We start from the raw sequence: 14464 nt of genomic DNA, 5'->3' as shown, positions 1-14464 counted from the left end.
TCCACCATAAATTCAGGAGTCATTCTACAGGTCATTTGTTATACATGTAAATGTAGTGAAGTACAAGCCTCCGAAAAGACAAACTGCCTGTCTGCACATGCCGAGACCAAGTAACGTATAAAAAAAGTTCTGGAGGAATTTGTAATTATACAAGTGTTGGAGGAAGATGCAAGAGGAAACCGTATATGTACTACTACATGTAATCTTGTAGAAATCAAGGGCAAGCACATACTTTTTAGACGGGTATTTCCTAATTACTTAACAGAAAAAAGGGTTTTTTTTCCCCACATGGATAGGTCAATTTTGCTATCTCATTAAAAAAACATGCTCACACACTTGGGTAACGCTAAAAAGAACCTGTAGTTCCACAAATGGTAATAAAAATGTTACAGATTTTAAACACTGCATTTCAGTGGACTGGGGGTGGAGATACCAGGGCACATTAAATTCCTTGCACGATTGATAGAAAAAGCAAAAAAGTTTCCTTGAGACATAGATTTGTAAAAAGTACAACCCCCCCCCCCCGAAGGACCAGTAAACAGATGGTAATCCTGAAACAAGTATGTTCCCATACTTTTTCTTGTGTGAGCAAAGTTGAGTTAAATGACAAGATTAAAGCAGACATGGTTGAGGATTGTATATTGTTATTTTTATTCTAGACCAGAACTTGTTGTGTATAAAAGTAATGTTCCAAGGGGCAAGATTAAGTTTCATAGATCACTGAAGAAGTTTCAGCCTAAATTCAGAGAATTTCTTTTTCATCAAACCACATTTGGTCCATTCCTTCAGCTACAATATTTTTTGTTGAATGTGATGTTATAAACGCCAAGGCACAAGCTTGTATTTTAGATATCATTTATGGGAAATATCACTGCTTATAAATATAGTTCTGAATTATCGAACTTGAGCCTCACGTTAAGTGCAAACTGTTCTTCCAGGGGCATAGAGTTTGTGTACAATAGTATAGCCTAAATTGAGTTGCAATGTAATACTTATCTAATCAGTCACAGCATAATCAGATGTGATCATCTACTATAAAAGCTGGATGCGGTCACATTATACAACAAAACTATGTTGCACTCCATTCTAACTGAACATTTGTAGCATCAGCAAATGCATGAGGGCCTAAGGCCAATGTCACACAGGGGTTTTGTTTGACACTATTTGTATGACTGCTAGAAAGCTCATTTTTAAAGCAAGCAAACAGAGTGCATTTCTTTCAAGGTCTGGTCATCTTTGCTTATTTATACTGTATGTTTCTTTAATACTCAATGTGTCTTGCCTAATGACACAATGTCAGTAAAGCAATGTGATGCAAAACTAGGCCCAATACTATCCCAATGTATACAGTTACAGGCTCGGCCACACGTCATCCCAAATTTCGACGAAAGTCACCCGTTTCAGAAAGTAAAGAAGACAGACTACGGCCAAACATTTCATTTTCAGACGTTAATATATTTCTATTTTATAGTGAACATATGTCTCAGTCAGCCCCAATTTGCAGAATCTTACATCATAAAAAGGGGAGACATTTGTAAGATGCTTCATAAAATAAATATTTCTCTTTATAAAATAATAAAACTTCAAATAAATATACTTTACACTAAACAATATTGAAACATTAGAAAATAAAGGCTGAATCTTACAGTGTAACTGTACAATATAGATAAGATCCAAAGAATAAAAGTCCGATAATATTAAAGTTCCAGAAGGCGAAGGACAATGTAACCATACTGATTGATTCACATTCTTTTGAATGTACATTAGTTAATTTTGTGACTGTGCCATAAAAATATGGCACTTTTTTTCACAGTTGTAAATATGTTTTATGTACAAAAATATAGCATAATATCTCTGGCAAAATAAAGGCCATTTGCAAATTTTACAAATGTTCCAAGTACTATTCACAAACAATACAATGGTACATAGGAGTGCCTGTGCTGCAATTGCTTACACAATAATCGTCACAGAACATTGAATCCTACTGTAAGCTTTATTAGAGGTTCTCTATTAAGGCTAAATCCGTTGACGGACAAGTATTTCACCGCAGACAGGAAATTCTATCCCAACACTTTTTCCGAAAATGTAACAAGATGGTTGCATTTGAGTGTTTAAATGAAGTTATTATGTTCTTTATAAACATCCGTTCACCTGTGCTATGTTGGTTTTTCTAAGTTCCTGGGCTGAAGGTGTGGAACTTTAAGGCAAACTGTGTTTGATCTTTTGCATTGACATCCAGGTCTATTTACGCGGTCATAGCAGCCCTGGCACAATTTAAGGCAACCCTTGGCTGGAAGGTAACACCACAAACAGGGCAAGAACAAGGCCATGACGCCAATGGCAGACCATCGAGTGCAGCAGTGGGACTGACTGCAAGAACATGGGTTGTCCGCACAATTATCCTCATCATCATTTGAACAGTGATAGAAAAGGCACTTCACACAGCAAGCACAAGTTCCATAGTCAACTACTTCCTGGGCTGAGCAAAGGCACTGCTTGTCACAAATCCAACAAGATGGGAGAGTCCTTGGATAAGTGCATTCTTGGCACTTACATTTTCCACAATCCTCACACATTAATGAATGTAAGTCCAATTCCTCTTTACTAGAGGGCTTTAAAATGTCAGATTTCAGTTCAGGTTTAGGCTGTACTCGAATTATTCGGTCTGCAACCACCCCTGAAGATGTAAATGGTGGTACAAGAAGCCTTTGCTCTGAAGAACTGCTACTTGTCCTTGTATTGCTCCGAGAAGATGAACTGGCTGCACCAACTGATCGAGACAAAGATGCCTGAAACAAGGAATGCATTGGTGCATGTGGAGTCCTGACAAAAGGTCGCTGCTCATTTACCACGTGTATTCTTTCATTTTTCTGTTGGGTAGTCTGTCGTGGAGCAGATTTAATCACAGGGCGGGGAGCCACTGTGGGCCCTTCTGTATATTCATTACTGTTTCTTATGGCTCTTATTTGTTCCAAGGACAAAACATGAACTTGCTGTGTTAAAATCTCCCGTGGGTCAGTGTCACTGTGTAATCGTCCATTGTCACGCCGAGCCGGGAGCAAAGGCTGGGATACGTTGCCATTTTGTACTCTCGTCTCCATCAGTACTCTGAAGAGTTTTCACACCAGTGGGCTGAGAACACATCTGAAATCCTGCTGAAAAAGGAGAGATATATTTAAGTAAATGGAAGGATACAACAGATCATCGCATGAATGCATAAATACATTTATCCTGCTTGAATTAATATTCAATTAATAATGAATTGAATTAATGTTTGCATATATAGGATATATATATATATATATATACACACACATCAAAAAGGTGTGCACTTCCTAATATCCGTATTACATACCATGTTTTAAGATGTAATTTGCATAATAATTCTAAATGTTATCAAAAATATAATTAAGTATACATTCATAAAATATAAATTGGTGTGTTGTAAAATGTCAGTTAAGCTTGACAAAGGGTCAGGTGTGACCCGAAACGTTGCTGTAATGCCCTAAAGGGTTCCAATAAAGGCGTTTTAATTTCTAAAAAGAAGGTGGTGCTGTTTCGTCTTGTACTACTAAGTGTATACCCGTGGAAAAGTGGCCACTGGATAACTTGCACCACAAGAAAGAAAAAGCCAGGAGGCTGTGCTGACTACCTTGTATATACATTCATAAAATATGGACACAAGAAAAAACCTGCATTACGCAAGGTAGGGCAAGTTGCATCATAGTGAATATATATGTAGCCCATGAATATAGAGCAGTAGTATAAGTAACAAGTTTAATTCCCGAGCGTGCAAAGTTCCATCCAAACTTTACTAAAAGCATGACAGACAAGTACTGAAGGCAACTTTCATATCATAAGAACACTGCATGTTGCAGCAAGCGCATAAAAAAATCCCGTTCTTCTTAAAAGGACTGCATACACAGCAATTAAAATAACAGGAAGCCAGCTGCAAGAAACATGTGCACTTTGACTACACTCCCTTGATACATTTCTTTCAGGTCACTACACCAAGAATTACAATGGGCAGGACACATTACTATTAGCATAACAAATAGTACCTGCATTTTACAGCACTTAGCCTTTTTGGTCTTGACGGCTTTGATAGATTTGCAAAAAGGATCTGCTGAACTAGGTGAGGATAGCCTGAATAATGCACATTATTCATTGACTCGCACACAGGATGCTCCCCTAGCTGGGTGAAGAGCTCTTTTAAATTTCAGAGATCTATAGAAACCGCCTGTTAAAAAAGTGAAGAGCCACCCGCAAACAGTGCAGTCTACTTTTAGTTATTTGACAATGAAAGAATTGAGAAGATTGCTGTACAAACACTATCCAGGGGCCTTTTTGTAACTAGGTGTATAGAATTCTCCCCTGTCATTAAGTTACACAGGTCATTTATAACTACACTATCTGCAGAAGTCCGCATATTATTATTTATTTAGTGACTGAGTAACACATACAACTAACCTTCCCCCGGATATTACTGCAATTCAGGCTATCACATGCAAATAAGAATGCATGCTGAAAGGAAGTTCCCATTATATATTGCAATGGCTGCCAGCAGGCTAAATATCGACACAATTTAGCAAATATCATAGGGTCACACTGAATAACTAAACTAGCAATGCAATACAATGCATTATTTTCCATTATTCTAAGTTGTACTATTTTTCATTGTTTTATGGTAAGCTGTTGTCCCTTCCTTTTGCATATTAAACAACCATTTAACAGGCACCAGCATGCAATTACAAGAGTAAACATCTCAGAATTCATAACAAGAAACGGATTTGTATCCACAAAAACTGCTACATAAATTGTACCTTTAGGAGCAAATGTCATAGTAACAGTCATAGCAAGTTAAGTTGAAAAAAGACACACATCCATCAAGTTCAACCTTTGAACTCTATTTTAACCTGCCTAACTGCTAGTCACCTCAACAGATGTTGACTACTTGCAACCTACAAGGCCATTATTCTGCAAGGCATTGATATGCTATATATTCACTGTTACTCCTCTTACGGTTATTTATTGCAACCAAAATGTATCACCCAAGTAGGTTTTGTTTCTGGTAATGCAACTGAACTTTTCCAGATGTTATTAACAATTTTAATATATGTAGTTTGTAATTTCAGAAAAATCAGGAAATGTATATAATTACACAATACCATGTAACCAACCAGACAAACTACAGCCATCTGCCTGCTGTAAACAATTGTACCATCATCAGCATCTTCTGTGAGCCAATGGTTTGCTGGGTATGCTGGGTCCTGTATTTCACAGCAGCTGGTGTCAGATCTGACAGATGTTATTTACCAGGAATACTGCTGCCCAGTGTATAAAAAGCCATAAGGGACTTTTAGTTTCAAAGGAAAAAGACAACCGTCACCAAACATAAACTTTCAAATATGCTTTCGTCAGTTAGGATTCTCATGGGATCACTGCTTCAGGACTAGAATTGGAAAGTTAATGGGTATTTTCGAAGAAACAGACTTGCTTGAGATTTTTAGTATGATGCCTGCCCTCTGTCAATTCCTATTGCAAGCTATTTGTGAGCATGGCCCTAACTCAAAACAGCTAAACCCACAATTTCAAGACATAAACATACAGAATATAATATAATATATATATATATATATTTATTATGAAACCGTACAATGTAACAAACTTAAACGTATCTCAATTTGCATAGGTCTAGGCACTTTTTTAAACACGTTTCTCAACAAAAGGAAAAGTCTTAATACTTTGGTAACAAAATCAATTTCCTAAGGAAGTTTATAACAACATGACAGTCATTGGCCAACGATATAAACCATAGCTTCTCATTAGTTCCACCGAGGGTAGAAAATCTTAGAAACTCTATTTCAGTTTTTAACACAATCAAAAAACATTCCCCTTCCCAGCCCCCAGCTCTCTGAGAGTTCACTGAAAACCCCATTAAGAACTCTAGTGTGTGATCAGACTGTGAATTAAAGGAGGATGAGCACGGCTTTTAACTTGGGGACAGGGGAAATGGACATAAATAGCCCTTTCAACAAGCCACAGTACTTCTGAAGCTGATCATCACCACCAGGTAGATCCTCCTTGAACAGTAAAAATAGAGCGCAGCTCAAACCACAGAATGGAAATTCTGACTATACGTGCTTTGTTTATTATTGATGGGGAAATGTACCTATTAAAAATGTACTCTGCACACCTATAAACGTGTGTTAAGGGGTTCTCAGCGACCCGTTCATAAGGCAGATAGGAGAGCAACAGATTAGCAAATTGTATCAATCTAAAGAACTCAAAATGACACCACCCAACCACAACTTTCTTAGGGTATAAATGTCCATCAACGTCATTCCCTAACCTTCCCAATTAAACCACATGGTGCAGTTCTATAACTTTAAGAGGAGGCCGCCTCTATCACTCCAGTTGTTGCAGAACTCCACTTCCCAGCAGGCTAGGAGGTGCAATTGTGCAGCAGCATGACATGAAGCCAAGGAGCATGGAGTTCAGCAATGAGCAGCCTCCTGATGACTTATATAGAATACAACTTGGCCTTGGGGACTCTGACTTGCTCCCTGTATTGGACATGCGGCGGGGAAACTGGGTTCTTGCAGAGTTGTGACTCCATTCATAAAAACAAGTAATCGGAGTTGCCTGGATTGGGATGAGAAGCAGCAGTCACACTGCCATACACTTTCCAAAACAAGCGAGACATGTCCAACCCCCTTTCTCTGCCCCCCTCCTAAAGGCGCAGCGAGAAGGATTTGGCACATCCAGAAAAGAAGTGAAATTAGCCGAGTGCAGCGACTCTGATCCCCAACACCTGCACCCACTCGAAAACTCCAAGCTTTGGACTCGTCCGCCCGCCCCCCCAAGTGTAAGTGGCCGAGTTCATAAAGTTCTAGAGGCGCTTTGCAGACCCGGGTACTTACCGTGACGTCCGCTCCCGTTACTGGGCAATAGGGGGTTAACTCTGGGCTACGCTTCGTGCAACTTTCAGCAGGAGCTCTCCAAGCCCGATAGGAAGGGACACAGAAAACATGTGTCAGGGTTCCAGGCTCCCCCAATCCAGCGCGATCCTTGTATCCACTAAATGAAGTGTGAGGGAAACAGAGTACAATCCCGATACAACTTAATTTCAACTCTTGCAGAAAGTGAAGGAAACGTGAAAGTAGCGAGAAATCCCAGAGGTGAAGCTATTGCGCCTTGAGTGCGTGTGACAGCGGAGCTTACACTCTGCCGGATACTAGCGATGTGACTGAGCGGCTCCGCTCTCGGGATCCCAGGCAGCAGCAGCGCTAAATGGCGTCATGTGGAAGTGAGGAGGAACAGAGCAGTTGTTGTCCCAGAGGATATATCGCATCCGGTCCGTGCTCATTGGCTCTACAGCTGCATTCACTCACACTCCCAGCTCTGAGAGCAGCAGGAGGGATCTCACAGGCAGGCAATGGCCTATGCAGCGCTGCGCCTCAAGTGGGTGGGGAAGCCTCTGCTCCTAACTAGCCCAGTGCTATTATTATTGCTGCTGGCCTGAGCAGGATACAATGTTGTTATTGTACACGCGTTCATTTCAGTGTGCACAGCTCATCCTTACAGTGTTACAAGCTGCAACTTTACATGCACACACCATTAGCCACTTACCAGTCTTTGCACTAAAGTCTCTCCCATTGAGCCCTGTTATACACCCAAATAAAGTGCATATAAACTACATTTTTTTTTCACTTACAACTTTTAAAGCTTTAGAGGAAACATTGCATCCAGGATCCACTAAAAGTAGGTTAACCTCCTCCATAAACGACATCTCCCTGAATCCTCCAAAAGCAAAGTGCAGTTGACTGATGAAGTTAATGTAGTTAACTTTATTTCAATCAGATTAACAAATAAAGCCATCCACAGAATAATGCTGAACTATATAAAAACCATATCACGTCAGTTTTTCCTTTCCTAAACATCAAACGTGTGACAAATTACTACCAGAAACAGGCAAACAATTTTTACTAATGTTTCAGAGGTCACTATTTGCCCCATGTTGATTTTTTTTAAAATTGCATGGATACATATCCTTTATATGGGTTTGTTAGCATAGAAGCTTTGATTAGAAGTGTCTGTGTGGCTTATACTTTGCTGCTAGCATATGACAACCAGAACAAACTTCTGACTACAAGTTGCTTAATTGCATAGGGCTGTTGTTCATTTTTCCATTAGCATACATTATGTTTGGTTGCTCCACTCTCCCACCTTGTGATTGTGAACAGTATACCCCGAGCAAAAAATATAGCCAACATAAGATTAAGGTTATCAGGAACGATGGACTGCAAACTTAATTTAGGCAAGGTTACACAGAGCCACACATTATTTTTCTATTCCTGGTAGGGAATCCATATAGCGGATTCCTGTGAATCTCAAGCTAAGCCAGAGAGACACCTATGACTAAGTGCAGGAGGGTATGAAACGCATAAGGTGGGCCATGCGGGGTCTGTATGTACCAATTTTTAATGTGAATATTAATAAATAACTTTATTTTTACTATAAATAAGCATTGGGACATATATCTTTTGATATATATATTTTTGCAAGGTTGCACAGAGGGCTAAAACTTTACTTTTATAGGGCTGCTGTACATGGAATCCTACAGGTGGGCTATGCAGTCAGAAAAAGGTGGGGGATTTACTTGCCCTTTAATACAGTACATACAACTACTATGTGGCTGTAGGCAGAATGATTTGGGCTAAAGCTGCCAAGCATTAGGCTACACAGGCAAGTGTCCCACTTTGTAGTTTAGACTACAGTGGTTAACACTTAAAGGAGTTGTTCAACTTTGAGTTAATGTTTAGTATGATGTAGAGAGTGATATTATATTATATTGATGTATTGATTCGAATAAGAGACTTGAATATGAATAGGAGAGGGCCTGAATAGAAAGATGAGTAATAAAAAGTAGCAATAACAATATATGTGTAGCCTTACGAAGCATTTGTTTTTTTAGATAGGGTCAGTGACTCCCATTTGAAAGCTGGAATAAAGTCAGAAGAAGGCAAATGAAGACCAAATGAGTTGCTTAGAATTAGCCATTCTATAACATACTAAAAGGTGAACCAACCCTTAAAAAATCACTGGCAAGCCAAAGGACAATGACATAAGGGGCAATTTCCAGCTCATAAAGCAGGTGGCAAAACACTTGATTCCCATTCTATGGTCTTAAATGGCAATTGCTTGATCCTGTTGGTGCACTCACAGTTCAATTGGAAGGGAGGCAGCAAGATTCTTAGTTATAGTACCAGTAAACCCATTGGGTTTCATGCAGTGGCGTAACTAGATGATACTGTGCCCCACCGCAAATTAAGTTTTGGCCCCCAACATATCCAAAGGTTGTCATGTTTTACCAATATATGTTGAAATTGCTCTTTAATTAGGCCTCATTGGGCTCCCTATACCTCCAGGGCCCCCTGCAGCCGCAGGGTCTGCTTCCTCTCTATTTACGCCGCTGGTTTCATGCCATGTGATGTGACAGTGCTTTCTGGTAGCATGCTTGCAAATGAAAGCAATGAAAAGTAAAAGTAGAACACTGGTAAATTATACATATTGGTAGAAATGAGGGAATCAGTGCAACATTGCTGTATGCATAAAGGCCATGCTCTGTGGAGGCCCCTTGCATTAGAGCAGCTACACAGGCAGCTATGCGGCTAAATGCACCCACATACATTTCCTATAAATAGATCCTGAAATATAACAGGTGGGTGCTGCCCTGGGTTCACTTGACACTAACACAGGAGTATTGGTTTAGCTGTTGCCTCATCCTGCTGCCATCTACATAACAAACACAAAGGCACTTACAGAAAGCTGTGAGAGTTTAATCCACACCTTCCCCCATCTCCCATCCCCCCTCACTGCTAAGTGTCAGTAGAAGCAGCCGGATGCGACATATCCCTGCTGACCGGGAGCCCGGGACACGTGCACTTTTCCTTCTTCCGCTAGAGGGAGTCACGAGCGCTTGTTTATCAGCTGCCTGATACGAGGAGCATGTGCGGAATGCGGTCCTAACCAGGACCTCGTATGAACATGGAGAGTCAATTCTCTCCCTCCCTTTCGGAAATAATCCTCAAATTACTTCCTCTGTGCTAACCCTTTCACTGCCGACCAAGACCTGCTACAAGCTGGGGGAAGGCGAGACTTACGCAATAACTTGTCTTGCCTGTGGTTACCTTGTCTTTGTGCGTCTCAAAGCGGAATTTAGGAATGAAAGTCGGAACAAAAACAATATTTCAGTTGGTGAACAGCCTTGAATACAAAGAGTCACATGTGACAGGATTCAATGAGTTTCTGTCCTGCAAAAGTGAGGACGTTTGATCTGAGCTGCTCTTGGGATTCAGAAAATAGAACCGACTCCCCTTTCTCTGTACTCAGTTTTGTGTTTAACAAACTCCATGTCAATTGGACTGTATGATCCGCTCCACGGTAGTGTGGGCTCCAATCCTATCATGTTATTATTGGGGTGAACAGAAATAGGCTTTTAATTCGGATTCAGGACTGGATAATTACCATCCTACGCAGTGCGACTTCACCTTCCTGCTTAGGGTCCCTAGAGATTACAGTAAAACAACATGTATTCAAAATATGGTTGTCTAGTAGTGATCAGATTATGCTTCAGACTTAATTTAGGGTTGCCTCTTCTGGAAATAAATACCCCATTTCATTCCTGGTACAGTATGGGACCCCTTATCCAAAACCCATTATTCAGAAAACTCCAAATTGCAGCCATCTCCTATGCAGTCCATTTTAAGCATATTATTTTATATATTTAAAATTATTTCCCTTTTTTTCTATAATAAAACTAGTATTTTGTAGTTGATGGTAACGAAAACTGGCCATAGACGTGCAGATATTCCTGCAATATCGGACAAATGATCGGACGTCCCAGTCTCCCGACCTGCCACTAACCATTCAGATCAAATAAAGTAGCAAAAGAACAGATCAGACAATGTTCTGCTCCTGACAGCAATCGTACGAACGTTATGTCTGACAAAAGCTGACATAATCAAAATCCACAAGTAATAAAAAATGAAAACCAATTGCAAACTGCCTCAGAACATCACTCTCCACGTCATACCAAAAGTTCATCCGCTGATAGCAACAGATCAGCAATATATGCTGAGATAATATCAGTAGCCGACAGAAATTTTCTAACCTCTCTGATTAACTGAAACGTCGGGAAACAACACACACGTTCCAAAAATCATACAAAACCTTTTCGTACGATCATATCTGCACGACTATGGCCAGCTTTAGATGCATGAAGGCATATTGATGGCAAAACAATCCTATTAATCTAGAAAATAATACAGTCTCACAATATAAAGTCCTGGAATGCACTTACCCTATCCATACATCATACAGAAAGAAGGCTAGTAGTGTATTACTTCAGATGCCGGTCCCAATAGCCAGTGAATAATGTAGTTTATCTGGAAGCTCATTCAAACTAAACCAAATGCACAGGCCTGATGCAAAATAATTACTTTAATTCCTCTGCCCACAGAGTTCATTCCCAAGACCCACAAGTTTGTTTAATCGCAGACATATTTATCTCGCAGTATTTGACTGTGGACCACAATGGGTGATGAGACTTGTGGGTTTCATAGAGTTTGTATTTTCTGGATGAATATGGCCCAGTGTGCAAGGGGCATAATTTTAGTAGGCCAGGCCCCCTGCGAAAATAAAAATTCCATGCCACCTCGCACAAAATCTTAGGTAACCCATGCCATGACACAAGCAAAATTGTAGGTTATTTGCGATTTCACGTGTGCAACCATACCTGTTAGGCTCCCCCCTGCAGTTGTGGGGTCTTCTTCCTCGGTAGTTAAGCCACTGCAGTGTGCACCATGAAAGGCAGAGTACTATTACTGCACACACAGGGCAGAATCTGCATTTATTTTCTGTGCTTTTCCTGTGGAGGAGATGGTACATTGTGTGACATTATGCATATAATACACACAGATGAGAAAAATGGATGCCAACTTAGAAATTAGCTGACAGTATCCCCATTTTGATTGACTGCTCAAAGTAGTGCCAAAGTGTGCCATAGCTGTTAGAGGGAAGCAAGGAAGTTTAATCTCACTCTAATTGGGCACTTAATAGATGTATCCTTAAGGCAACGGCACACAGGGTGCATTCGCAAAAGCTTAGCATTGAATTTAACAGAGATCACATGTACTTGTGAATGCACTAGAAAGTTAGGTAATAGTTGCTTGGTTAAGACTACTGGAAATTAGGAATGCACTGAATCCAGGATTTGTTTCTGGTTTCCGCCAGGATTCTGCATTTTTTCAGCAGGATTCGGCCGAACCAAATCCGAATCCAAATTTGCAAAATAGTGGATTCGGTGCATCGCTACTGGAAATCAGCCAAGTGACAAAACTCCTGAAAACACTCTATGTGCCATTGACCTGAAAATATTTGTTCTTATTTAAATGAACACTTAATTATGGTGTTTGGGGATCTACATTACAGAAAGATTGCTTATCCAGAAAACCCCAGGTCACAATCATTCCAGATAATTGATCTCATATCTATATAAAAAAGTACTTCCAGGATTAATAAAACACACATTGCACTTACAAGATAACAAAGGAAAATACTCATCAAGTAAGTATGATATCCTTTATGTGCGCATAGTACTGTATACAAATACAGACGCAGGTTTTCATAGTCACCAATTCCACTTATGGTACAGTCGCACAAGCAGATGCCGTGTGTTATAAATCTGCACTTTCCTTAAACTGTTTTAACGGATCCCTGCAAGTAGAACTTATTACTTGTAGCGATATGGTTTAATTGTGGGAAGAGGTGGAAGAAGGTCTTTTCCCATGATTAAGCTGGATCACTGCAAGCAATGTGTTTCACTTGCAGTGTTTCAAAACTTAGACAAGGGGACACATATCCTCGTGTACCCTCACAAAAAATAATTACTTGCATATGCCCATATGGAGTTTCAAGACCAGTATGGGATCTGTTATCCAGAATGTTGGGGACCTGCAGTTTTCCGGTTAACAGATCTTAAGGTAATTTGGATCTCCATACCATAAGTCTACTCGAAAACCATTTAAACAATAAGCTGGGTTTGCTTCCAATAAGGATTCATTATATATTAGTTTGGATCAAGTACAAGGTACTATTTTATTATTACAGAGAAAAGGGAAATCCATTTTAAAAATTTGGATTATTTGGTTAAAATGGGAGTCTATGGGAGACAGATTTTCTGTAATTTGGAGCTTTCTGGATAACGGGTTTCCAGATAATGGATCCCATACCTGTAGTAAGTCTGCTGTGCCACACATAAAGAGCATCACTCCTGGTCTCTCATGGACAAATTACAATAGCCAGTAATGTATTTTAGATGTCTCAACTGATGTCTCTCTGTTCCTTGTTCGATGTCTCTACCGCCTTCCTATATACTATATATTTTTTTTAAAATTTAAGATTGAAAAAAAAAAAAGACAAATTTAACCTACAAGAGAACAAACCAAAATATTCATTGTTGCAAGTGGAGACACCTGCTGGATTCACATGAGCAGTGGCGCCTACATCTAACATGTTTTGGCAACCAGGCTTTCTCTGAAAAACCTTCCCTTTTTAAATTGTTACCATTTAAAGGAACAGTAACACCAAAAAATGTAAGTGTTTTAAAGTAATGAAAATATCATGTACTGTTGCCCTGCACTGGTAAAACTGATGTCTTTGCTTCAGAAACACTACTATAGTTCATATAAACAAGCTGCTGTAGAGCAATGGCGGAAATTGAAAAATGGCTATATGGCACAGGTTAACTAATGGATAAAAGATAACACCATTAGACAGACAGAGCTTATCTGCTATCTGCTGTGTAACCTGAGCCTTTCTCCTTTGAATGGCTGCCCCCATTGCTACACAGCAGCTTATTGATATAAACAATAGTAGTGTTTCTTAAGCAAACACAGCAGTTTTACCAGTGCAGGGCAACACTGCATTATATTTTCATTACTTTAAATTACTTTTATTTTTTGACGTTGCTGTTCCTTTAAACATTTTACACAAATGCATTGTTATGTCCTTTATAATGTTTGTTGTCACTGGAAATATATCTCTGTCTAGTTATTTTTAATGTTTTTCTACAGGTCCAAACTTTAACTCTAAGCAATGCCTAGTTGAGTTTTAGAACATTACTGGGTTTAGATGCACGGCAGTAGTTTGAATACATTTGACTAAATTGCCATGCAAAGAGATCTTGTTGAGGAGGGAATCTATAAAGTCAGTTCAAGTTAGAGAGCTCAGAAAATAGCAGGATTTCTTCTCCCATTCTGCCTGTTAATTAGGTATGCTTAGTAGAAATATATTTAGGACTGTGTGCTATGGGGTGTAGGCTGGAGAAAAGCCCATTCAGGACCTCCCTGCTGCTGCTGTCACTACCAAAACATGTGATTGGGTGCTTGCAAGTATGTGA

The 14464-nt window shown here is 39.7% G+C and overlaps 1 protein-coding gene across 3 annotated transcripts; it reads right to left on the bottom strand.

Moving 5' to 3' along the window:
- Positions 1-1434: 1434 nt before the first annotated feature.
- Positions 1435-11822, bottom strand: spry2.S (sprouty RTK signaling antagonist 2 S homeolog). Of its 3 annotated transcripts, none has more exons than XM_018248124.2 (2): positions 11801-11822; positions 1435-3155 (listed from the first exon to the last, which is right to left on the bottom strand). In XM_018248124.2, the coding sequence occupies exon 2, from the start codon at positions 3099-3101 to the stop codon at positions 2157-2159; it is 945 nt and encodes a 314-aa protein (XP_018103613.1). In that variant the 5' UTR covers positions 3102-3155; positions 11801-11822; the 3' UTR covers positions 1435-2156.
- Positions 11823-14464: the final 2642 nt, after the last annotated feature.

Source organism: Xenopus laevis, chromosome 2S (genome assembly GCF_017654675.1).
Source record: "Xenopus laevis strain J_2021 chromosome 2S, Xenopus_laevis_v10.1, whole genome shotgun sequence".
Classification (NCBI taxonomy): domain Eukaryota; kingdom Metazoa; phylum Chordata; class Amphibia; order Anura; family Pipidae; genus Xenopus; species Xenopus laevis.
Note: the sequence above shows the minus strand (reverse complement) of the source record. Positions and strands in the feature narration are given on the sequence as shown.